The sequence below is a fragment of the Pleurodeles waltl genome, chromosome 12, assembly GCF_031143425.1.
Source record: "Pleurodeles waltl isolate 20211129_DDA chromosome 12, aPleWal1.hap1.20221129, whole genome shotgun sequence".
Classification (NCBI taxonomy): Eukaryota; Metazoa; Chordata; class Amphibia; order Caudata; family Salamandridae; genus Pleurodeles; species Pleurodeles waltl.
This window is the reverse complement of record NC_090451.1, coordinates 631,813,743-631,841,213: the sequence shown is the minus strand read 5'-3', so window position 1 is coordinate 631,841,213 and position 27,471 is coordinate 631,813,743. Positions and strand designations below refer to the sequence as shown.

The 27,471-nt window shown below is 44.6% G+C and overlaps 1 protein-coding gene across 1 annotated transcript in view; it reads left to right on the top strand.

Moving 5' to 3' along the window:
• The window catches only part of C2CD4D (C2 calcium dependent domain containing 4D), a 46,559-nt gene extending 19,604 nt beyond the window's left edge, over positions 1-26,955 (top strand). The window contains exon 2 of the mRNA XM_069218048.1: positions 23,088-26,955. Coding sequence (XP_069074149.1) covers positions 23,118-24,437 — 1,320 coding nt within the window. The 5' untranslated portion in view covers positions 23,088-23,117 and the 3' untranslated portion in view covers positions 24,438-26,955. The remainder of the gene's footprint in view (positions 1-23,087) is intronic.
• The last annotated feature ends 516 nt before the right edge of the window (positions 26,956-27,471 follow it).

Sequence of the window (27,471 nt, the reverse complement as noted above, 5' to 3'; positions counted from 1 at the left end):
CAGGCCGATAATTGAAGTGAAGTTGGGTTGGGATGAAAGACCAGCCCCCGATTCATCATTAGCAAGTCTGGTGTTGGTCTCAGCCACATGTGAGGCTGTTCCGAGAGTAGTAGAAGCTCAGTGAACCAAAACTGGCGTGGCCATTTGGGAGCGATCAATAGAAGTCGTCATGGTTCTCTCTTCATCTTCTGCAGAAGTCTCGGGATGAGCGGGAGCGAGGGTAAAGTGTAGGCATAGATCTCTGACCATTTGATCAAAAACGCATTACCCTTTGACCCTCTCTGCGGTTGCCAGCGTGCGAAGTGTTGGCATTTTTTGTTCTCTCTTGTCGCAAATAGATCTACACTGGGTTTGCCCCAACGACGAAAGAGGTGGTCAAGAATTGTCTGGTTGAGTTCCCATTCATGACAGGTGGTTCGAGTTCTGTTTAAGGCATCCACCCAAGTATTGGAAACGCCTGGAAGATGCTCCTCTCTGATTGATATCTGATGCCGAAGAACCCAACGCCACAGTTCCGGTGCCTGCAGAGACAGTGCCCGTGATCTTGAACTCCCCCCCTACTTGTTGAGGTAAAGCATGACTGTGGTGTTGTCGGTTTTTATCAACACTGAGGAACCTTTGATCTTGGTGAGGAAGGCCTTGAGCGCCAAGGAAACTGCTTTTAATTCGAATATGTTTATGTGGAGAGCTGATTCCAGTTTGGACCATCTTCCTCTCACTGATAGGTCCTGTAAATGTGCGCCCCATCCAGCCAAAGACTCATCCGTTGTTATAATATGTACTGGTTTGTCTTTCAGGAAGGAGAGACCCTCCGAGATGAGAGGGGTGTCCTTCCACCACTTTAGGGCTCGCCTCGCTGGTGGAGTTATTTGAATTACATCGTTGAAAGATTCGTCTATTTGCTTCCATTGAATGTCCCATAGTTGCTGAAGTGTTCTCATGTGGAGGCGACAATTTGCTATCAACAGAATGCATGAAGAAAGCATCCCCAGAAAAGACTTGTAAGTCCGGACAGAAGCGGACTTTCTTCTGCTGAGACGGGTCGCTAGATCTTGAAGTCTTTTTCGTCTGTCGTGCGAAGCAAAAGCTCTCGCTTGCTCTGTGTCCAAGACAGCTCCTAGAAAGGTGATGTTCTGCTAAGAGTCTAGGCGAGACTTTGGGTAATTGACTGTTAAACCCAATGTCTTGAATAGAGATAAGCATGTCCTTGTGTTCCTGGCCGTTTTTAACGCTGATCCCGCTTTTATTAACCATTCGTCTAAGTAGGGGAACACCTGAATCCCTCGCTGCCTGAGGTAGGCTGCAACTGGTGCCAAGACCTTGGCGAAAACTCTTGGGGCCGATCTGAGACCAAAGGGTAACACTCTGAACTGATAATGGGTGCCTGCAACCTTGAACCGTAAAAATTTCCTGTGACTGGGGTGAATGGGGATGTGGAAATATGCGTCCTGGAGATCTCCTTGGTTGAGTAAGCGTAGGACTTCTTGAACGGAGATCATGTGAAATGATTGCTTTTTCAGGAATTTGTCCAGAGAGCGAAGGTCTAAAATAGGTCTCCAGTCTTTTTCCGTATAAGGAAGAAGCGAGAGTAGAAACCTGCTCCCCTCTGATTCCTTGGTACGATCTCTATTGATCCTTTGTCTATCAAGATGGCAATCTGCGCTATGAGTTCCTTTAGATGGGCAGGTGGGGGTCCTTTTGGTGGTACTTGTGGGGGAGGTTGATTGAATTCTAGTGTGTGTCCCTTGCTGACAATATCGAGGACCCATTTGTCTGATGTAATCTGGGACCACTGGTGAAGGAAATTGGAAATTCTGCCCCCTATCAGAGTGTTGGGCTAGGGGTTGGGTGCAGGCAACTGATGAAGGTCAGTGTTTTCTTGCTGCTTCATTGGCCTTGTAAGAAGATTTTCCTCTTGAGGTTTGCCGGAAGTGCGTAGATGGTGGTTGTCGATAAGTATGCGGCTCCTGTTAACCAATGGTGGAACTAAATTGGCCTTGGTAGGATGAATATTGACAGTACTGGTGTGAGCCGACTGTAAGAATAGAGCCATCTTTCTCTCGCTCCTCGAAAGGGCTGTCTTCTAAACTGTAATGTTCCCAGGGATCTGGCTGTTTCGGTGTCTGTTTTAATGGACAGCAAAGCATCATCAACATGCTTACCGAATAATAGTTCACCATCATAAGGCATGTCTAAGATCTTTAACTGCACCTGTGGGTGAAGCGATGTAGCCTTCAGCCACCCCTGATGTCTGAGTACAGCAGCCCCGGCTAACTGGCAGAAACCCGTAGACGAGACATCGATGGCACAATCTATAATCTCAGCCGAGATCTTCTCACCCTCCTGTAATATCTTGCACACCTCCGCTCTACTATCCTCAGGCAGTAGGTCTATAAACTGTGATATCTCTGACCACATTTGATGGTTGTATCTTCCCAGGATTGCTACGGAATTCGCTGCTCTGACCGTGGTGGCCGCCATAGTTGAAAATGTCTTCCCAATTGAATCTAACCGCTGTCCCTCCCTATCTGGGGGCGCAGTAAAAGGTGAAGACAGATTCCTGGACCTTCGCTGAGCTACCTGGGATAATACCGAGTCCAGCTTAGGGTGACTAACCAATCAGGCTGGTGAGTTATCTGGTGCCTTGTATTTCTTTTCCAGCCTTGGTAGCACTGCTGGTATTGAAGACGGGGTCTGCATGACCTTAAGCCCTTCTTCCCAAATAAAGTCAACAATAGGTATTGCTCTCACTGACTTTCTAGTGCCCTCCTTGAAATCATAGAGGAAACAGTCTGACTGCTTAGATGTTATTGGCAGTTGAAATCTTTTTGCTGCTCTCTCCATTACACTGTGGAAACCACCAATGTCTTGCGGTGGAGAGTCGACCATTGGTGGCGTAGAAGGGGATGGCGTCTGAATCTGATATTCATCCCATTCCTGGATCAGCCACTCCGAGTCTTGTATTTCACCTTCCTCTTGTTCGTCATCCGACGAAGGTGGATCAATATCCTGGCGTGATGACAGGACTGGGATGGGTCCCATAGAATCCGATGGCTGATTGGGAGTGCTCATCGGTGTGGGCGGAGGTTGCACCGGAGTAGTCGAGCCAGGTGGAGGAAATCTAACGTAATAATCTTGCATCATGTGCTGAAGGTTGGCAATCAAGGAGACAGGCATCTGAATAGTTTGTTCCTGTTGTAACTCCTGAGGTTCTGTGTGACTCTGCCTCTGTTGTCCTAAGTACAATTGTTCACTCTCCTCCTCATCATCTTCCTCCTGACATTTAATGCGCAAGTCTGAAGGGCTATGTGCCACCGGGAAAAGCCCGTCATCTGAATATATATCGTCCACTTCCTTGTGAGGGTCTTCTGCTAAGAGTCTAGGCGAGACTTTGGGTAATTGACTGTTAAACCCAATGTCTTGAATAGAGATAAGCATGTCCTTGTGTTCCTGGCCGTTTTTAACGCTGATCCCGCTTTTATTAACCATTCGTCTAAGTAGGGGAACACCTGAATCCCTCGCTGCCTGAGGTAGGCTGCAACTGGTGCCAAGACCTTGGCGAAAACTCTTGGGGCCGATCTGAGACCAAAGGGTAACACTCTGAACTGATAATGGGTGCCTGCAACCTTGAACCGTAAGAATTTCCTGTGACTGGGGTGAATGGGGATGTGGAAATATGCGTCCTGGAGATCTCCTTGGTTGAGTAAGCGTAGGACTTCTTGAACGGAGATCATGTGAAATGATTGCTTTTTCAGGAATTTGTCCAGAGAGCGAAGGTCTAAAATAGGTCTCCAGTCTTTTTCTGTATAAGGAAGAAGCGAGAGTAGAAACCTGCTCCCCTCTGATTCCTTGGTACGATCTCTATTGATCCTTTGTCTATCAAGATGGCAATCTGCGCTATGAGTTCCTTTAGATGGGCAGGTGGGGGTCCTTTTGGTGGTACTTGTGGGGGAGGTTGATTGAATTCTAGTGTGTGTCCCTTGCTGACAATATCGAGGACCCATTTGTCTGATGTAATCTGGGACCACTGGTGAAGGAAATTGGAAATTCTGCCCCCTATCAGAGTGTTGGGCTAGGGTTTGGGTGCAGGCAACTGATGAAGGTCAGTGTTTTCTTGCTGCTTCATTGGCCTTGTAAGAAGATTTTCCTCTTGAGGTTTGCCGGAAGTGCGTAGATGGTGGTTGTCGATAAGTATGCGGCTCCTGTTAACCAATGGTGGAACTAAATTGGCCTTGGTAGGATGAATATTGACAGTACTGGTGTGAGCCGACTGTAAGAATAGAGCCATCTTTCTCTCGCTCCTCGAAAGGGCTGTCTTCTAAACTGTAATGTTCCCAGGGATCTGGCTGTTTCGGTGTCTGTTTTAATGGACAGCAAAGCATCATCAACATGCTTACCGAATAATAGTTCACCATCATAAGGCATGTCTAAGATCTTTAACTGCACCTGTGGGTGAAGCGATGTAGCCTTCAGCCACCCCTGATGTCTGAGTACAGCAGCCCCGGCTAACTGGCAGAAACCCGTAGACGAGACATCGATGGCACAATCTATAATCTCAGCCGAGATCTTCTCACCCTCCTGTAATATCTTGCACACCTCCGCTCTAATATCCTCAGGCAGTAGGTCTATAAACTGTGATATCTCTGACCACATTTGATGGTTGTATCTTCCCAGGATTGCTACGGAATTCGCTGCTCTGACCGTGGTGGCCGCCATAGTTGAAAATGTCTTCCCAATTGAATCTAACCGCTGTCCCTCCCTATCTGGGGGCGCAGTAAAAGGTGAAGACAGATTCCTGGACCTTCGCTGAGCTACCTGGGATAATACCGAGTCCAGCTTAGGGTGACTAACCAATCAGGCTGGTGAGTTATCTGGTGCCTTGTATTTCTTTTCCAGCCTTGGTAGCACTGCTGGTATTGAAGACGGGGTCTGCATGACCTTAAGCCCTTCTTCCCAAATAAAGTCAACAATAGGTATTGCTCTCACTGACTTTCTAGTGCCCTCCTTGAAATCATAGAGGAAACAGTCTGACTGCTTAGATGTTATTGGCAGTTGAAATCTTTTTGCTGCTCTCTCCATTACACTGTGGAAACCACCAATGTCTTGCGGTGGAGAGTCGACCATTGGTGGCGTAGAAGGGGATGGCGTCTGAATCTGATATTCATCCCATTCCTGGATCAGCCACTCCGAGTCTTGTATTTCACCTTCCTCTTGTTCGTCATCCGACGAAGGTGGATCAATATCCTGGCGTGATGACAGGACTGGGATGGGTCCCATAGAATCCGATGGCTGATTGGGAGTGCTCATCGGTGTGGGCAGAGGTTGCACCGGAGTAGTCGAGCCAGGTGGAGGAAATCTAACGTAATAATCTTGCATCATGTGCTGAAGGTTGGCAATCAAGGAGACAGGCATCTGAATAGTTTGTTCCTGTTGTAACTCCTGAGGTTCTGTGTGACTCTGCCTCTGTTGTCCTAAGTACAATTGTTCACTCTCCTCCTCATCATCTTCCTCCTGACATTTAATGCGCAAGTCTGAAGGGCTATGTGCCACCGGGAAAAGCCCGTCATCTGAATATATATCGTCCACTTCCTCATCATCAGCAAACAGATGTTGTGGAGGTGCTGGCGACACCTTACTAGGTGATGTATGAGAATGCAAAAGGTGAGTAGATTTACTTTTTATTGGCAAAGTCCTTAGAGGCAAGAAAGGAGATCCTCCATATTGCTTGGTTGAAGACTCAGAAATTTGAGGTCATCAATGGTGTTGTCGTCAATGGTGCGGCCACTGACGGAGCTGGCGTCATCAGAGATGCCGTCGACGGCAAAGTAGATCTTCGTGCCGTCGTCGATGCAGCTGTCAGTGGAATCATCGACGATTAACTCTGCAGCTTATTCGTTGATGTCGACGGTGTGGGCGTCGACAATAGAGACTTCACCTTCTTCCCTGTCGGCAGTCTCTTTGAAATCTTGATGGTCTGAGCAGGTGAGGGACTGTACTTTAAACTCACTGACGTTATGGTAGAAGCTGACAACGGCGAAGAAGTCATAATCATTGGCGACAACAGAGCTGTAAATGTGGCCGTCGCTGTATTCGTCGATGAAGCAAAGCCTGTAGTCGACGATGCAGCCGTCGACGGTGCCGTCAACGGTGTGGAAATCTTGGATGTCGATGTTGGTATGGAACTTGAAGATTTTTTCAACTTCTTTGATGTGGTAGCCAGAGTAGATGGCTCAGAACGAACCTTACCACCATGTTCCCTGGAAGTTGAGCGATGTTCCTCAGCTCTCTCCATGAACACATGCAGCCTCTTGGCTGACTTACTGGTTTTGAGGGAGGAGCTCTCCACAGACCTCTTCCTTTTTCTTGAGGCCACTGAAGCATCACTGTCCTCCTCCTCAGACAAAGACTCTCTTGACTTCCGCTTTTGTAGCCAAAGCAGGAGCCCAGCTTCTCTATCTCTGAGAGTCTTACTGGGAAATGTTCTGCAAATCTTGCAATCCTTCACTTTATGTTCAGGATGGAGACAGTAGATACAGTCCTTGTGAGGGTCTTCACAATGAAGCCTTAATTTCCCACGGGGACCACCAGGTCTAAATAAACGTTTTTTAGCTGCAGACACGATGGAGAAAAAACTACAGCCAAGCTACGAATGAAAAGCTGAATAATATCTCCTGAAGAGAAAATAAACTGAGCAGAGCTCAGGGAGACTCCCTTACACACGATGTGCGGTAGAAAATCTGAGAGACTTAGCCTCTGTGCTGAGGGTTCTAAAGGGGTGGTCTCGCCTGATTGGCTGAACTTTGGGCCTTTCCTAATGAAGCTAATAAGCTAGGAAAGTGGATGTATTTTTGCCATTGACTACAATGTAAAAAAAAAGAGAGAGAAACAAGAATTTCTTTTTTACTGCTTTCTCTGTACCGTGGGACTCCCACTTCGACGACGGGGAATGATTCAAGCATGTGAATCTATGAAAGATACCCCAATACTGGAGAAATGTTTATTTTGACACTCTCTCCTACAGCCCTACTTCCCCCAGGCTTCTTGGGACAGACACAAGCACAGCTTCAGCCTGGGCTATGAAACATGATAGTGGGGGGCTGAAGCCCTTTCACCCTAATAACACCCATTAGTGTGTCTGCTTGCAGCCCACTTGGCCATAACACATCCAAGAAGCTCTGTAAGGTCAAGATATTTCAGATCTGTTACAAATTCATCACTCTGTCTCTTGAAGGTGGTGTGCATGGGCAAGCTGTAGCCTGGGAATCATCTCCAGAACCCATCCTAAATCCTTGTTTGACTTCAACCTCTTTGTCACTTTTATCATGGATACAGTTGACAACCTACACTTGTTTCCCATAATGCACTGGAAAGTATTCACAAAAAACCAGCAACCTCTTTGCAATGCCTTGAGTAGTACTAAACATGCTGTACCTCAGCATCAGAGTCTGTCTTCCAGGACCTGTGAGAGAATGGAATAACATACATCTGTGACTAACCTTGAGCACCCCAGATTCTTCCCGGGGTTGCTACAGAACAGAACTGCTTGTATGATGCCAGACGCTGAAGCCACTCATTCATACATTGCTTGATAACCTCCTGAGCTCCTGACACTGGTGTTGGTTTGCTTTGCTGCTACCAATAACTGTCTGTTGTTCCAGTGCAGCCGGGTACAGATTTCTTGCAGTTGGATATTGCATGTGCGTCTATTTTCTGTATTTACCTGCAGTTAAGTTGCAGGTCCTTAGCAGCTCCCTCTGCCTTTTGATTCCTAGTTTGTTCTCTATTTGCCTGTTTCCATTGCCAGTTGCTTCTCCTCTTACCTGGGTCTCCCATCATTTTGTGAGTTCTGCTTACTCACTGTATTCCCAACTTTGGATTCAGTATCTGCCCGTCTTCTAATTTCACACCTTGTTGTTTCTGCCTATTACTTGTGTGCCCCCTTTGGCAGTCTCTAGTTTACCCTGTTGTCCATGTCTCTTGAATGGTACAGTTTATAGACTCCTTAAGGTTGTCCTGCTGTATTTAGGCTCCAGGTTTGCTCTGCCCTCCTTGTAGAGAGCCTAGTAGTCTTGTGCTTGTGCTACCGAGCTTGAACTCTGGGTTTTCCTCAACTACTTATTCCTGCTTGTTTGCTACAATTATAGATTCCTAAAGCCTCCACTGCTCTTTTCAGCCTCCTACTTTGAATTCTGTCACGCAAGACATGTTTGCATTCCTGTGTCTTTTGTCTTTCATGTGCTTCGTAACTTTGAGCAATCCTCTCCGATTTGCACTCCTGGTATTCTCATTGGACTCTCAGGGACATATTTATGAGGGGGTTTATGTCACGCCTGCACCACACAACCTGGTACATGAGTGAAGAAAGCCCCAAATGTGATTTATGATGCCGCGCAAGGCCACTTTGCATGGTCCTATGCGGCTTCATAAATCTGGGTTGAAGCAAGGCAGCGCAAATCGCTGCCTTGCCGTACTGTGCCCTGGTAAGGCGTTCCATAGGTGGTGCATGGGTGTTCCAACGCACCTTCCATGGAATTTTACACATTCCCAAATTTACCAGAACTGGTAAACCTGAGAATGTGCCAAAATGCTAAACCTTCCCAGGGGAGGTGTAACACGGAGAAATATCTTTATTTTTCCTCAATACTCCCTCTTTCTATGTGTGCTGCATTCTGCAGCACACATAGCTAGAGGAATATGCTTCACTTAAGGCATTGCTTTTGTGCAGGAATGTGCTCCTTCCTGCATTAAGAAACAATCCTCCATATAATGGAGCAAGGGTGACTGCGTTGGTACTAGGCAGCCAAAAGGGTGCAAGTGCAGGGAAAAAGGCGGGAATGTACCGTATTGGCTTAAATATGGCGCATTCTTGCCCTTTCCTTGTCACACACTGCAGCACAGCAAGGTGACTTGCTGCACTGCACTGTGTGTCTTTTCCATAAATATGCCCCTCAATCTTTGGTAAATGTACTATTTTGTCCTCGCCTGTGTCTAACCATATTCCTTTTCAATAGTCATTTGCTTCTGTATTACACAACGTAACCGCTTCATCATTCTCTGTCTTTCAATACATGTGGTCTTAGGTGATTTAAGTATGATGTTTCTATTTCCTAAGCAATCTCCACTGTTTCCTGCTGGACATATATGGGGTTGTTTTGTGCATGTAAGTACAATCCTTGTTTGCTCCCTAGGGTACAGTTGTAGATTCACTTCTGCTGGCACACTTCCAGGTTTTAGGCAAAGCTATGATCTTTAAGCGCAAGCATGGCAAAGCCATTAGGCCTCGTCTATGCAAGAACTATTGGCTTTGTCAATGTGTTTTAGCCAATTTTTACACCAGCGTGGCTGCTGTTCAGCATAGCTAAAAGTTTGTGGTGTAGAGGAGAGTGGCATGAAGGGTAGTGGAGTAGTGCAGTAGAATGGAGTGTCATAGAGTGGGTAGAGTATTGTACAGTGGAGTGTCGCAGAGTGTTATAGACTGTTGGGTAATGGAGTAGAGTGGGGTTGAGTGGAGTGGCGAGGCGTATAGTGAAGAGACAGGTTAGAATCGAGAGTAGTGGCACAGAGTGGCGTAGAGTATTGTAGAGTGTCACAGAGCAGAGAGAAGTGGCGCAGCATGGAGTGATTTAGAAATGAGTGGCATAAAGTGTAGTGGCATTGAGTGGAGTGTCATAAAGTGTGGTATAGTGGAGGGTTGTAGAGTAGAGGAGAATGGCATAGAGCAGAATGGCTTTGGAATGGAGTGGAATAGTGTGTCAGAGTGTAATGGCGTAGAGTGGAGTAGCATGGAGTGGCATAGAATAGAGTAGGGTATCGTAGAGTGGAGTGTCATAGAGCAAAGTGTCATTCCGGGGAGGGTTGTAGAGTAGAGTGTGGTAGAGTGGAGCAGTGTCAGAGTGTAGTTGAGTGTTGTCGAGTGGAGTTTCACAGAGTGAATCGGCATAGAGTGAAGTGTTGTGGGGTGTTGTAGACTGTCATGGAGGGTCGTAAAGTATAGTAGAGTGGCGTAAGGTGAAATACACAAGTGTAGACTTGAGTGGCATACTGAGAAGTAGAGCGTCATGGAGTGGAGTAGAGTGTTATCAATTGGAGTAGAGTGAAGAGGCCTAGAATTGGGCGGCAAAGAGTGGACGGCATAGATAGGAGGGTCTTAGAATGGAGGGGAGTAGAGTGTATAGTCTCTGTGGAGTGGAGCAGAGATCCATAGAGTGAAGTGATGTAGGGTGGCACAAAGTGGAGTAAAGTGTCGTACAGGGGAGTCAGTGGAGTGGAGTGGCATAGCGAAGAGTGAAATAAAGTGTCGGAGAGTGGAGTAAAGTGAAGTGCTGTACATTGGAGTGCAGTGTCGTAGAGTGGAGTTGGTTAGCGTGGAGTAAAGTGTCATAGAGTAGAGTAGCGTGCCGTAACATGGAGTAGCTTAGATTGCATTAAAGTGGTGTAGAGAGTCGTACAGTGGAGCTGCTTAGAGTGGCAGAGTGTTGTAGAGTGGTGTAGGGTGGAGTGTTGAAGTATGGAGAGGAGTAGAGTTGTCCAGAGTGAAGTGGCGTAGAGTGGTGTCAAATGGAGTGGTGTAGAGTGATGGTGAGTGTAGTAGTGTCTTACAGTGGAGTGGCGTAGAGTGGAGTAGTGTCACAAAGCGAAATGGACTAGAGTGTCACAATGGAGTATCATGGAGAGTCGTGCAGTGTCACAGAGTGGAGTGTCGCAGAGTGTAGTAGAGTGCCGTGGAGTGGAATAGAGTGGAGTAGCATAGATGGAGGGTAATGTTGTGGAGGGTCATAGGGTGCAGTGTTGTGGAATGGCATAGAGTGGAGCTGAGTGCCACAGAGTGGAGTGGAGTAAAGTGGAACGGAGTGGAGTGTCATGCCATAGAGTGGATGGCGTAGCACACAGTAAAGTGCCATAGAGTGGAGTAAAGTGTCTCAGACTGGAGTGCCAAAGAGTGGAAGTGGATGCCACAGAGTGGAGTGGCTTAGTGTAGAGGGGAGTGGGGTAAAGTGTGATAGAGTGAAGTGGAGTAAAGTGTCATACAGCAGAGGGGTGTAGAGTGGCAGAGTGGCGTACAGTGGGACAGAGTACAGTGTCATAGGATGGAGTGGCGTAGAGTGGAGTAGAGTGGCCTAGAGTGAATTGGCATGGAGTGGATGGGTGTAGAGTAGTGCAGATTGGAGTAGAGGGTCATAGCATTGAGTGATGTAGAGCAGAATAGAGTGAAATGGAGTAAAGTGTCAGAGTGGAGTATCGTGGAGTAGAGTGGAGTGGCCTAAGGTGAAGTACCACAGAGTGGCGCACAGTGGGGTACAGTGGCATAGAGGTGAGTAGAATGTTGTAGAGTGGAGTGGCATAGAGTGGAAAGGCCCAGAATGCAGTGGTTTGGTGCAGAGTGGAGTAGAGTGATAGACTGGCATGGAGTACAGTGGTGCAGAGTGAAGTAGAGGGTTGTGCAGAGGTGTAATGTCGTAGACTGGAGTGGCACAGTGTAGAGGGGAGTAGAGCGGCATGGGGTAGAGAGTGTGGTAGCGCAGTGCATTGTTTCAACTGAAATGTTGATTATATTTGCACAGACATTAAGTTTTACTGATAAAACTATACAGTTCACAAACAATAATGTGCAAATATGTCATGACTTAGTGAATTGATTTGTGTTGATAGTAATAAAATATTTGTTTCCACCACACTTCAGAATTATAAAAAAGGGTTTCATTAGTGATTTCTTAATTCTGATATATTCTGAAATATTTACACAGTTCATTTAGACATTGACATTTTGTTGTGTGCAAGTAAACAATAATATCGAACTACCTTCCTACAGCACACCCTCAATATCCAGCATGGTTGTCACATAAATCCTCTTTCTTTGAAGTCAGAGAAAGAAAAATAAATAGCACGTTTCTTCAGGACACAGAGCCCGACATTTGATCTTTGTCTTTGAATGCACAGCAAATGTGACAAGATAAGTACAAAATGTAAAGGCCTGTTTACAGAAAGTGAGCATGTGTAGGAGAATACAAGGAGCCATGGTGAACAGGCCATGCTCCAGAGAAGTTACAAAGACATTCAGGACAGCCTAAAACAAATAATCCAGAAAATAGAAAGCAAACAACTGTGAGTTACTAAATACTAAGCCAAAGGTAATGTATGGCTGGAATGCATTCCCAAGGAAATTTTAGTAATGTCTCCACAAAGTCTTTGCATACCAGACAGAGAAGGTAGGCTTTGATCTAATAATCTTTGCCTGTGTACAACCCTAGTGGTAACTCAGTGTATTTGTCAAGTTACTGTTTCCATCCTTGTCTGCACTGGTTTGTGTTGCCTAAATGTGTCTTTTTTTTTGTACGTTCCATTACTTTGTTTTCTCCTGCTCTTTATTGGAATATATACCATTACAAGCCCGTCTGCATATATATACAGCCCATTTCTACAAAACTGGGGGTACTGAAAATAATTGGTTCGTCTTATGCAGATGATCACACGTTGATTGCTTCAATTCCATTGACCATCAAAGAGCTTTAAAGTGCATGCAAATGTTTAACTGAGACAATTTACTCATTATCACCATATAGGAAACATAAGTAATCACTTGTCTTACAAGCTACTGGACTTTTAACAATCAACACCTCAATGTCAAATTCTTTTAGAATTAGGCCTTTCAGTTTGTTGTTGGGTCTGGATAAGTCCTGTTTGGAATATATGGCAACTCGCCACAGCACTGAGGCCAATTGTTTAACATTGCTATTGGCTCTGAAGTCTGTATTAGCCTCATTAGAGGGCATTAAGAGCCTGATCAACACAACTATAATTCTAAACTTAGAATGCTATATATTCTAGATTCATGGGAAAGTCTGTGTTTTCTGTAGAAATACTGTGTGAAATCAGAATTAAATATGTCTGTTTATAGTTCTAAATTGCAGATATCAATTATTTAGGTCAAAACAGCTTTTGCTTTATTGTACTGATTGGCAAACTGAGCAAGAGACAAGCATGCTTTGACTCAAACAACACTTTTAGTCAGCATGAAATTCCTGCTTTGATATGTTATATTTATTGACTATGTCACCAATGGGTCAATCTACACCCTCTGGTTTATAAGGTAAAGAAACTACTGACCACATATTGTTTCATTTAGGGATTGGTGGGCAGCCCACGCTAGGCGATGGAGGCTGAGGTAAAAATCTATGTTGCCATCACAGACTAATGCCTGCTTTAAGGAGGGGTCTATGCATTCAGAAGAGCCACAGCCATGCCAGCTCCTCTAAAGGCACTAAAGGTTTGCTGAGCAGCAGTAATGTTTTATGCAGCTGTTCAGCAAACTTTTTTTGCTTTACAGAAACAAACTCTTAAAGTGGGAATGTTCTTTTGTAAAACAAAAAATAATGACCCTGAGAGTTTATCCTTAGGGTGTGAAGTCATTGTTTAGTTTTTCTGTTTAGGATCGCCAACCTTTCCCAGGCACTCCCGAACAGAAAAAAATATCAGCTATCCACTCTAAACAGGGCATTATGTCTGAGGTACTTATACCGAGGGCTCATCGGTCTAAGATTTCCATTGGTTAAGCCGGCAGGGCCACCCCTGGCAAAAACATGATGGTCCATACGACACCAAACAGAGCACAACAACGGTCAGTTTGGTGGGCTGGGTACTCTGCCACATTTGTGGTTGAATACTCAGACTGACAAACTCTAATGAGGGCTTAGGTTCTTAAAAACAGTCTGTAGGGAAAGGGTGTTCAGACGCCATTCAGGAGACCCTGGAGGACAGCAGGGATTACTAAACCACTACTGTGGGGGCTTAGGACTTTTACCACTGCTGTCCTGGGGCCTTCTCTATATGGGAGAAGAACAACACTTTAAGCACATCACTCTCAATAGTAACGAGGGTGAGCAGTCACTGGCTTTCTCCAGGAGGTTACTGTGGGGGTTACTCAGCCTCAAGAGTCACCCCCCACCACTAGCAGCACACTAAGATCAGTATCCAGCCCAGGAATTTTTATTACACAGAAAATGCAGAATTCTCCTATACAATGAATAATGCACCAACACCTGGTTCACAGGTGTGAGCTTTTGTGAACTAGGAGCTTCTGCCAACTATTCCTCCATCTCCCCTGCTGGGTCACCCTGGCTCTGGACTACCACCCTCAGGTTCAGGATTTAGGATAGATCTGTGGGTGCAGCTCATCCCCCCCCCCTTTTGATCTAGCATTAGCATTCAGTCTCATGGGCCCAGGCCCATTCAGTGTTTCACCAAGTTCATAGCAGCAGAGCCCTGCAGCATCGGCCTTCATGTGACAGCAGTTCTGCACTGGCATAAGGAGGCCTCCAAGTGGCATGTAGCAGCGTTCTCAGGTACTGCACAGCAGCCGGCCATGCAGTATGTCACTTGATGGGGTGCAGCAGGAGCGGAGGCTTCTGGGAGGGGCGCTCTTCCAGGCAGTAGGCTGCAGATTGCAGCTCACTCCTGAACTCTGGGGGTGTACTAGTATTACAGTGTGGCTTACTCTGATACTCTGGTGAATAGTTTGCACTTCTTGGAAGTGACTGCCACAATCGCGTAGATGACAATACTTTAGCTTGGTCACACTGCCTACTTCTGAAGCACATGGACGACCAGGAGGTGCACATCCCGGCTTCAGTTGGGCCTACACAATGGAACACAGCTCCAGACGCTTGGCTGCTACCACAGAGATAAATGATGATGGTCTCACTGCTGGATACAGCAGTACCGCAAGTCCTTTGGTGCATTGGGTTTGGCTGATCTCTGTCTGACAGAGCCTATGACAGGGTCAATTACTGTAGTCCCTTCCAAGGTCCACTCTTAATGCAGGGTTGTGGTTTCCTTCCTTCCCTCACTGAAAGGCAAGTCACATTGATACCTAGAACAGTTCAGTTATTCCTCCTTCAGGACAGACTCCAGGCAATGTTCCCTCACGTTTGGGGAGTTGGCTGTCAGTGCAACACCAACACATGGCTCCGTAGTAGTCCCTGAGTACTCTGCAGAGTACCCCCCAACCCCTCCTTAAAGGAGACCATGAAAGAGAACAACAATGGGTCTTCAGCTCTCATCTTTAAACTGTATTTACAGATGGAGGATGTGTATTCCAGGTCCGGTTTCTTGGAGCTGGTTTGCGTTGATTTCCTTTTATGTGTCCTGGCCAGGCAACCCTCAAGGCTTGGCCTACATCTGTAAGGATGTTCTGTCCAGCAGGACAGTCTCCAGGTGGAGTGCCCACCACTGAAGTACAAAGAGGTGAGAGCAGGATGAATCTAGCTATTTCACCCCCTCCTCAAAGAGATCAGGAATAGAGACAGAATCTGTGTCCAAAGAATCTGCGTCCCTTCAACTGACTCCTTTCCTGAAAAACAAATACTTCAGGCCTCAACCACACATTCCCCTGCCACAAGGACATCTTAAGGATTTTGGGGGCCCTGGGCCAAACATGTTTTAAGGGCCAATGTTCAGAACAGCTTTGAATTTATGATCCAAACTTAGCTTTTTCATGCCCTCTTTATAAATGTTAATGATTTGATTTGGCCAGGTAGCTGACACTGCACAAGCCCACTGGTCTATATTCTAAACCTTTTTCCATCTAATACTCAGGGGTAGTGATGTGTTTTTTCAGTATTGTGATATAGCAGCAGTTCACAAATATTATTGGAAATAATATCTGACGCCCACTGCCATTTTTCATAGTCGAAGTCCTGTTTCGATCTAGAATTAACTTTTTTTTAAATGGATATTGCATGGTGTTGAAAGCCTTAAACACAACATTTCTAGGCAAAGTGTATGTTAGAGACTCCCACACATCACCTTAAAAATAAATTAAAGGTAAATACTACTTAAAGCAATATATTTTTATGAATCACTCTAGGTCATGAGGACTGCTGTGTGAAGAACAGAGCTGGACCAATCAGGGAACCCCCCTAAAATGCTGGGGCCCTGGGCCAGAGCTTACTTTGTCCATACCTTAAAACGCCTCTGCCAACTACTTAATAGCAGCTGCAGTCAGTCATTTACAGCCCAATGTATCAGAAGTGTTCTTGGCACTTATAAGGAAAACCTGTCTCCTCTTTCCTCAACCCTGGTGTTTGGAACCATATGTCAGGAATTGCTGAAATTGACAGTCATTGAAGTGTCTGTGAATGGCAGTGAAGTGTCTCAGACTGGGAGTAACATGTCTGAGATTTGGAGTGAGGTAATGGGTATGGAGTGATGTGCCTGGAATTGGGATACTTGTCTGTGAGACGGAGTGAAATGGATGAAACTTGTAGTAAAGTGTATTTTGTTGGAAGTGAAGTGTCTGGGACTGGAAGCGATATGCCCTCAATAAGGAGCAATATGTGTGGAGTAGGAAATCAATTGTCTGAAACTGGGAGTGATGTATCTGGAATTGGGAATGATATGCCATTCATGGTGAACAATTACTTAATTCTTTGGGCAGTGCGCCTCTTCTAAATCTCTGGCTATTTTTTCTGTTCTCTTTTATTCATTGCTTAACAGCAGTTAAGGGTCTGTCTCAACTGCCCATGTTGGGCCTGTTTCATGTTTATAAAATGTATGAGCTAGTTATCCCGCTGTTGAAAGGTTTGGTCAGTACAGGCTATTTTGTACATACCAAGTTTAAAAGACTGGGGTTATATATAAGGTATGACAGACAACAAAGGTGTATGTACAATATTTAAGTTCCCTACCACCTTACCCGTCTTGGTTAGAACCCAAATGTCCCCACATCTGTACATGAGAGCTATTTAAGGAGTTGGCGTGATTTAGACTTAAAATGCTGGAACAGCTAGCTAGAGAAAGTGTCTAATAATCGTTCGAGCACTGAAAGTGTTTATGCAATCTCGCGTGAAGGGTGTTTTTTAGATATTTGCAACTGCGGGACTTTTTACAGCACTTTGCACAGAAAGAGATTCATTTGATAAGCAATTCATTTTTTGTTTTTTGTTAGTGGAGCTTCTAGACAGAAGGCTATTGGCATGCCCTATCAGTTCTTTATTAATCAAAAATAACAAATTTGGATAATTCGGCTGCTAAATGGACTAGCAATATGGGTTTAGCTATCTCGCAGAATGAAATCAAGCCATTGCGTTGAGCCCCCACAATTAAATCGTAATGTGTCTTGACCTAAAGTTCCTTATTTTAAAACATTTAACGATCTTTATTACAGTCCTTATGGACTGTTTAAGTGGGTCTTACAGACTCATCTAAGTACCTGCGTTGTAATAACTCTATAATAGATTCCATCCATATTGCTGCCTAATATCCCAGCACTGTATATCACTGGTCTCGGATATTCTACCAATTGGCCAGTTATTGGACGCTCGGGTTTGCTGTGATAGTAAAACTATAATACTGTGCTATTCAAGTCCGGTTCCCTGTCCTTTGGAGGGGGTTGCATTCTTTGCAGTCATAGTAGCTCGGCTTGGAATTGCAAGTGCGTGGCATTGTAAGGACCCGCCGAATTATAGGCCATGGCGGCGGGAATCTGTGTATTTATATGGCCTGGAAATTTCTATTATCCAAAGTAGTCCTCGTCGGGAAAAACTCAGGATAATGTGGGACCCTACTACTGATAGGATGGTCTCCCTTAATCCGGGTATTACCCCAGATTTCTTCTGCCGAAAAAATGGGACTTTCTCTCTTTTGGAGTCTTGATTATACTGGACAGTGTATGGCACACATGTATATGACTGTTAGATGACATCTATCTTGTATTTATGTAATTGTAAATTATTCTTCTGGTATTCCTATGATTTATGTTATTTGGTATCCTCCTAAACAAGCATTCGCAAAGCCCATAGGTTTCGACTTTGTTTCGTTCAGAAAGATTTCACAGATGCGGTATAGAGGAGAGAGGAGAAAGAGATGAGATATAGAGAATGAGAGAGAATGAATATCTATCCTAAAACAGATCAGGCCAGGGTCTCGGCAGACAAACGGGTGTGGGTGCATATGTTGGATTCTCACCAAAGGAACCCTTTTTAGCATATTAGGAATAGATAATGAAAGACTAGGGGGAAAAACATAACGTCCTAACCTATTTATGCAGTTTGCCTGCTGCTCTTTGATGTGAGTTTGTAACAGTCACTATTCTATATTAGGAATGTCTCATTACAGTAACAAAAGAATCTCAGTGACAAAACAAGTAATCCACTCCGCTATCCACATAAAATAAAGATCTGTGACCTGCAGGGTACGAGTTTCTTTGCAGCAAGCATATTAACCCTCTGTGCTCCTTTATGGCGAGTCAAAACTGCCACTAGACAAAACTCCATCGCTCTCTCCTGAAGGAACATTAATCACAAGAGCAATCTTGATATTTTTATTGCTCCCTGAAAGCTGGACGCACTAGGAACTCTGCAGCAGGTGTTTTTAAATTGTAAGTTAGTGCTAAATATAGCGCCCCCTCCCCAGATCAGCAGCCAGTTCAGCCACACCAGTTGCACAGTCCTAAAGATGGCGCTGATCACCATTAGGAGCAGATCACTGGCAGGGACGAAGGGAAGACACATGGGGGGTCATTCTGACCCCCGCCGGCGGAGGATGCCGCTGGCCTGGCGGGAACCGCCAGAAGACCGTACCGCGGTCAAAAGACCGCAGCGGTCATTCTGAGTTTCCCGCTGGGCTGGCGGGCGACCGCCAGAAGGCCGCCCGCCCGCCCAGCGGGAAACCCCCTTCCACGAGGATGCCGGCTCCGAATGGAGCCGGCGGAGTGGAAGGGGTGCGACGGGTGCAGTTGCACCCGTCGCGATTTTCAGTGTCTGCCACGCAGACACTGAAAATGTATGTGGGGCCCTGTTAGGGGGCCCCACGACACCCATTCCCGCCAGCCAGGTTCTGGCAGTGAAAACCGCCAGAACCAGGCTGGCGGGAAGGGGGTCGGAATCCGCAGCGCCGCCGTGGAGGATTCCCTGGGGCAGCGGGAAGCCGGCGGGAAACCGCCGGCTTCCCTTTTCTGACCACGGCGGTCAGAATGCCCCCGGAAGCACCGCCAGCCTGTTGGCGGTGCTTCCGCGGTCGTTGGCCCTGGCGGTCCATGACCGCCAGGGTCAGAATGACCCCCATGATGTCCTTTCTGCTTCTGCAGGATGGAGGGAGTGAAGGATATTGTAATGGTGTAAAACTGGGTAGGAGCCTGGCTCTTAGAAAGGCCGACTATGATAAACCACGGGAGCTCAATTCCCTCCAAGTGGAGCTTTTGATTGGCCCGTCTGAGCTCATCAATGTCCTGCCTCTCTAATGCATCACTTGTCTGAAGTGCCTGCACATGGGACGAATTACTGTGCCTATAAGGGCCTCGGGGCAGCATGTATCAGCCCACAAACGACCTGACCCTCTAGATTTCAATAGGACCCCCTGTAGAGATATGTTAGAAGTTTAACCATCAATAGGCAAATTAATACAAAAGTGAGACCGTATTGATGGCGTTAATAAACCAATTACCGGATGAGCTCCCATCAAATCCTTGCAGCTGAAACACCTTGTTTATGAGCTCTCTTTGCCTTGTATACACTTTACATGGCACAACCAGGGCACCACGGGTGTGCTAAACTCGAGAAACATTTACATACTTCAGCATGGGTGCTGTCTACAGGCGACAACCTAGTCACCAAGGACAAGCTACAACTGTATTAAAATTTACATGCTACACTTGAGTGTAGAATGCACTGAGCTCCACTCGTACACAAGGGGCAAGCCCAGAGCAGATGAAAAACATCTAAAAAAAATAATAATGCAAAACCGATTTAATCAGTGAATAAATAAACCAGCGCTTATGTAAAGCGCTCCAATATGTTAAAGTCGATGGGCACACACAAAGCAAAGAAAAACAGTCAAGAGAAACCACATGCCCAAACAACATACCGCCATGGAGCACGAAGCAAAAAAACAAAAAAGTACCTTCAGCCTGGTGCCACCAAGGAAGGACACTGGCTAGTGTCCAATGAGAAATGACTGGAAGGAGTACTTGGTCCACAGCCTACCTGACGGCAAAGAACACGAAGACAACAGGAAATGAAGCAGGATGGCATGGATAAGGTGTGCTGGCCAATCAGAAGCACGTAAATTAGAGCGACACTGGCAGTGCTTAATTTGTGCTTGCTGTTTCCGGTGCTGAGCACCAGCACTTATTTTTTAGGGCTGGGGCTTGCTCTTCTGCCTCAAGCATTTGCTGCCAGCAAAAGATACATATGGGAAAGACGGAGGAAGGGAAAAACGAGAAAGTGTCACAAAGGGAGAAAACAGAAAGTTGCAAGAGTGAGCTGAAGGGGCAGGGTGTGCCTTTATATGGATTGAAGAGGCCTGAGATGGGTTCAGGATTACACTGCCTCAATATTCCGTGTTCACACATTTAATTGCAGCAGCCGCATGTTTAAGAGGAGGGATATGGGTACTGGCACCTTTTTATTTACAAATTAAGCACTGGATATTGGACTAAGCCAATGGTTACCTTTAGATAACTAAGGGGCTGGTCCTAAGCCGCGTGCAAGTGTGTGTGCAGGAAACCCTTAAAAAAGGGATTGTTGTGTCCTTAGTGGACAGTGATATGGGTGGGAGACAGGAAATAGTGCAGCTGTCAGTGGTAATGATGTGGCTGGAATTAATGTGGATGGCATCGGGAAAGTGTGGTATGTGGGCGACGGTGTCCTGATAGAAATGAAATAGAACGTGAAATACTAGGAAGGGGAACAAGGGCGTAGCTTGGTCACTAAGATTGGGGGGGGTGTGAGCTTCATATTTCCCAACAATCACTCTGGCATATCTTGTTAAGAAGGGCGAATGGGAGGGCTTTAGGGACAGTGGAAAGGAGAAGATTACGAATTGGTGGGGATACTAAGTGAGAGAAAATACAATATTTGATAAAATAACCGACATTTGTAAATACTTTCAAAGCACAGAGAGAGGGAGTCTGTGTGTACTTTTTTTGTCTGTGTATGGACGAATGCCTTGTGAAATGTAGATAACTCACCATACCCGACTGAGAGCAGCTGTAACCAACTATTGAAAATAAAATAAATTTATTAGGGGGGCAGTAACATCCCAAATACCCCCCGTATCTACGCCCCTGGACGGGAAATAAAATAGCTAGGGTCTGAAGAAATACATCTGAAATGGGATGACACTCTGTTCTTCTAAGACATGAGGAATGTCATTAGATTTTCAGACGAGAACACATTATATAACCTCAAAGGTGCAAGACAGGAGACAGTGACTGCAGTTCATGTGGTGTGATTTTAGAAACTTTCACGGGTAACTTACTTGACTATTTGGGCAGTCTGGCCCGTTGGTTTGTGTTTTAATGCTACAGCTTAAGAACAAGCACAGGCTGAGCTGACCCGATCCTACAGCTAAACATAGAAGTATTAGAGGATCGGTCTGAGCATCAGGGGTTTCCTTGCGGGGAGGTCACGTGTGGATACCATCAGAGAGGCACCACATTACCCTTTAAAACATAAAATCTGGATTTATTAATAGAGGCGAGTGTGGCAAAATGACATTTCGCATAATGCACTGCATCAGGCATATGTTTTGTGCAACCCCTGAACATTTACTGGCGTGTGGAGCAGGAAATCTCAGCTGTGACAACGTTTGTGGAGATTTATCCTGGGGCATCGTCTGTGAATAAGCCATTCTTCAGTGTTTGACGTGTCCTGTTCCTGCCCTGTGAAAGCCTGCCTTTCATGTAAGTTATGCCACATCTAGTTCCACTTGCATACATCCTTGCCGCAATATACATTCAACCAATCCGTGAGTCATATCTGTTCCTGGCACACGCACCCTTCATTCTATTTACAGACTTTTCATCCTTCCGTGTGACAGTCCCACCATTAGGAACTATCCACCTTTTACTGTCAAGAAGTAAAGCAACATCCTCTTTGTAACTCAGGGTTTCGCCACCAGGACACAGAATATTGATGAGATGAGAAGTGTGCCATATTTAACGTGACCTGCAGCATGCCACTGTGGCTTCATCAGGGCGCAGATTAGACTCCATCCACATATTCGAACACTGAAGCCGGCACCTCATCCTCCATTGCAAGAAACAACTAAGAAAGCATTGGGAAAAATAGAGGTGGAACAACCTTTACTGATTCTCCCTCTAGATAATAAGGTTGTCGGTGCTAAGTGTGGGCATGTCTCCATGGTGAGGGAGTTTCTGCATGTCTCATGGACATTAAGGAGCTATACATTCAATACCTTTGTAAAGAAGGTATTGGGTCTAAAAGCACACATTTGGTTTGAGTTATTCAGAGGATCATTTCCGGTGGTGAGATATGCTCTCTCGTTCCCACACACATCAATAGTGAAGCTGCTGGCTCCTTTACCTGCTGTTCATGGGCCTCGCATATGGAGCAATGTAGAACTTTCTCTATCATGGCTGTACTCACGGTCAGGAGACCTGTACTTTGGTGTAGAAAATAAAGCAACTATTAACAATTGCATTCAGCTGTAGAACAATAGGGATGACTGGGTTCAAAGTATACACGGGTCAGTCACAGAATGTGGCCCAATGGTTCAGTCTCTTTCATCACACTTCATTAAGTGCCCACCCCACTCGAACAAGTCGGCAAAAAACACAATTTGTTTTCTGAATATATACGTAAAAATCTCCAAAATTAAAAAAACAACACCCAGCAGGCTGCTGCCTTCCTCAAAAATGTCTATATCTTGCTCCAGAACAGTTGCTCTAGGATAGGCCATGATGTGTCAAGTACTGAGGTGGGTAATAAGGTAGGTTAGGTCGTAATAGCATCACTCCAGGTATTAGATATTTCTGGAAAAACTCGGTTAAATGAGGGCTGAACTCAAGCCCTAAGGAAAATTCATAGTTCACTGTATAGCTTCAAGCAGTAACCAGGTTAGGTAATGGATCACTCGCATTTTCACTTAATTTTCATTTTCTTTCTTAATGCCTGCGGTTTGTGCTCATGGTGCAGTAAAAAGAGATATTGTTTATTAGTTAAAATATCACCTCTAAAGCCATCATTTTGTGGGTTGAGGTCCCAGAATGAATTTCTGTTTTATTCCATAAATCATGTATGCTTGTGATCCAGATCATCAAAGCTCACAATCTCTTTCTTTGTATGTTTTAGGAAGGCCTTAGTACTGAGAAAGGGACCTGTATGTGGTTTCTAGAGAAAACAGGACAATCTTTTCGAAGCCTTGTCACAGAGAACTCCAGTTACACTGACGGAGGACTATTGTCAAAGATGTTCTGCCCTAATTGGAAGATGTGCAGCAGCCAACACAAGCCACCATCTCCATGTCCCAATGTACTCACTCCAGATCGTATACCTAAGTTTTTCATCCCACCTAAACTTGCAGCAAAGCATGGAGGGGCCTCAAGCAGGTTTCCAACTTTGCAAAACAGTGGGCTACTGGGCAAGAGCACAACAGGGATTACGTCCAGTTACATGGCTTTAATCAAGTCAGCAAATCGACACATCATTCAGATTGAAAATATGGATGAGGGCATGCTGTGCGAAGAGGACAGTGGTCAAAGGCTTAATGGTGCTTGCTCAATGCCACACCTTGCCGGGTCAGTGAACTTTGGCTGCCTACCAGAGAGTCCGCATACACGCAGGAGAGAGTCCTTGTTTCATGTGAAATGCCCTGCTTCTGGCCCCTGTGAGACATCGTGGCAGGAAATGAAAAATAATGTTTCTTCTATGGATCTCAGCTCATCTTCAAATTTGAGAATCTCCTCACCGGACTTGAGGCCTCCTTGCCACCCTAACTCTCCTCCATACTTTTCAGCCAATTTTGACAGTGACACCACATCCTCTACAGAGTCTTCACCGTTCAGTTCACCATTATTAAGCCGGTCCTTGGCTGGCACCCTGGTTTGTCAGGCATACTCAAAGCAGAGGCTCTTCTGCAGAACACTGAACGCAAAAAATTTAGCTCGTGCCAGCTCCATCTCTACAGAGGAGACAAGTTCCACAGATGACAGCCCTAACAACACAAGAAAGGATAGTGAGGGTAGTGGGTTGAGACCCACCCTCACATCTCTGGCTCCTCCACCAATTTTTCACCTGGATTTTATCTGCTGCCATGAAAGGGTGACCAAAGAAAACACTGTCAACCTAAGCAAAGGGGGCTGTCTGCGGCTATCTGCTGAGTACATGAAAGAGATTGCCCGGCTGCGGATCCGACTCATCAGCATAGAAGACCTTTACCAGTCGCACTACGAACCAAAGAACGTGAACTGCTGTGTGAGTCTTCATCTTCTGCCAGGCAAAGTGCAGAAACAGAGAAGCACAATCATTAAAAACAGCAAGAACCCTATTTTTAATGAGGACTTTTTCTTTGAAGGTGTCTTTGAGGAGGAGTTGAACTCTCGGAGCATCAAAGTCAAAGTGATTAACAAGGGGGCTAATCTGCGGCGAGATATTGTGCTAGGTGACTGTGAACTCATGCTCAGTTCTATTCTACCACCCTAGGACAATGGCCCCTGAGCCTAACCACAACATAGCAAAGACAAACCTGTAGTTGCATCATGACTCCTTATCAAGCAGCCCCTTTGTGTCTTCATTCGGTAACACTGTGTCTCATCTTTATTTGTTCATGCACTTCATGGAAGTGTTCATGATCCATCATGGAGCAGCCATATCATGGTACATGATCAAGTGGTATTCTGTCACATTTTGAACTGCTCATACCTTCAAGCAGATGCTCATCACAAACCATTAGAGGATTTTTGGCGTTTCATTGTTGAGCACTATCGTGGTACACGCTAAAATGCTGAAACACTTCATGAAAAATCTAATCCCGTATCTTGTAAATGAACGTTTATGTCCGTCTTACTTCCATGTTCCCTGTACTTGCATAGGCATATCTATACTATGTTTGTGGTAAAAAAAAAAAATATTAAAACGCTGAGAATATTTTAAAGATTGTCACAAAAAATCTAAAACTGTGATTAAATGTATTTCAATTGCTATTTGTTATCTGATAGGTAAACTCAACCTAAAAAAGAATAATGTGCTGCACTTCTTAAACTGATTAGGAGACGAAATATGTTAGATAACTTTATTTTTACTTGGTTCAGCTATGTCTCAACACCATCTAAATGAGGAAGCACAATTTGATAGTGGGTTAATAAAATATTGCAACATGAGCAAAAATGCCCATTGGGGATACCTAACTGTAGGCCAGCCAAGGTAGAGTGCATAGTTAGTGGGCCCAAATATGTCACTACCATGCACACGGGAGGCTCCTTAATCTGAGGTTTAAAACCATATTGGTCACACCAACAAAAGGAGAGTCATCCTTATCTGCCAAAAAGAGACAGGGTTATTCATGATAACAAGAAACAATACATTTCTCTTTTGTGCTTATTTTGATTAAGGAAACATTCTTCAGCGGATAAAATACTAAGATCATTCCCTATTTACAATAATACATCTGTTACATTTCTGTCAGATTTTTAACTAGTGTTTTTTTGTAAATAGGAAATGCTCTTTGTATTTACATTCTATATGAATGTAATAGATGGTTTGAATTACTGAATGTCAATTTCATATATGTAAGTGGAGTACTTTTAACCATGTAACAAGTAATATTTTCCTTCAACTATAGTGAGACAGAGAATGATCTCATAAAGGTGCTGAATGTCATGATGATTACTAATGTGGGTATGTTTTGATTCGCTAAGAATGACAAATTAGAAATGTCCTTTGTCCTTCTATCCATAACCCAGAATCAAGCCCAAGTTCTTCTCAAGAGTGGGAAGGAGGTAATGAGGCTAGATGGTAGGAGGATGTAGAAACAACTGCAGGTTTCCTATTCGGAAAGGCAGGACTAAGTGCATTTGCAGGATGGGATGCTGAGGAAACATCTACTCAAAATAAAATGTTTAAATGTGAATTTGGGTTCAAGTTACGCATGCTATTGGAACACGCTACAATTACTCTTGTACATAATGCTAACACATTTCAGAATATATGGAAATCTATGGATATCATAGATTTCCTTTACCACTACAAATTTTACTTCAAATACAGAAGTAATCCCACAGGAGCAAATTTCTTTTGTTTCCAACTGTGTGTCCTTCTGGCCCTAATTACATCTAGTTTTGGCAGACAAGTGGAAGTAAGGCAGATGGAGAAAAGTAAATTTTTAATATGACATAGGTTGCTCAACTGATAAGAAGGCTCCCTGGAGACTATACAGCCAAAACTAGAAATGCCATTTCACATCCCATTCATAAACTGACAAGCCAGCTTCACTCAGGGCTATGAAGTAGGAAGTGAAGTTGAAAGCTGGAGATCAATTTTCAGGCGTGACAATGCAGCAGGTATAGGTCTAGGAGTATATTAAATATTTCTAATTTACTGAATATAAACTGAAACCCACAACAGCATCCATGGTCACTTTTTGCTTCTGGTTTGCCACTGCTCTGTGTCGTTAATGATATTGACACTACATCAGAGATGCCCGTAAGACTCCGCTCTGGGAGCAGTAATTTAACATGTCCACTGGTCTTGCCAAGCACCTAGAAGTAAGCATGTCAGCTATATAGCGAAACATATACACTCACTCCCACAACAGTGGGGTATGTGTTCATACCAAAACTGCCCACTAATGCAGAGTGTTTGTTCTGATACTTCATTGGGTCAGTACTTTTCCATGCTGCTATTAATCAACTGTGAACAGGAACGTGTATACAATCCGTAACCAAAATACAACTACACAATATAAAGCAATACAAAGTTTAAAACATGTTCAGCGCCACTTTTCTATTTCAGAAGATAGCTGTTTCCTTTCACCATGTTCTTTTCGTTTGGAATGGGCAGGGTGTGGCTAGAGTTCGTGCTAGAGAACTGGCGAGGGGGGAGCATTGATAAGTTAAAGTAGAATTCACAACTGTTTTCTCTGTTGTCTTGAGATTAAGATCAATTCGTCTTGTAACGTTTTGTAAATTATATGAATTTATTTTGTAAATAAAAGTATACATGACTAAACTAAACTTGAATTGTGAAATTACCTTACCAATATCCTAGAAAATAAATATACTGAAGTTGACATCTAAATAGGGTTTTGAAAAGTGTTCAGGAAAACATACTTGTACTCCTGTTCTCCATCATAGGAAATGTTGCCGGAGTCATCAACAATAGAATAGCTCTGCCTACATGCAAAATCCCAAAACAAATTTAAATGACTACACTTTAATTTATTGTCTTTTTTAACGTAGGAGCAATTAAACAACTTTTTGGCACCAAAAGCACACAGAAATTACCCATGGAGTACAAAAATGGTGTCACTACTCCTTTAAGGAATTCACGTACTTCACAGTCCCAGAATGCACTCCAATATCTTTTGGGACGGACATTTTGACAAGAATGTCAGAGTAAGCATTACATCAAAATGATGTCCAACTATATTCCTAGTTTGTTAGTGACCAAGGAGGGTTGCTTAGTAATTCAAAGAATTACAAGTAAGTCCTTCATAGGATCTTCATATTTATACATTTTC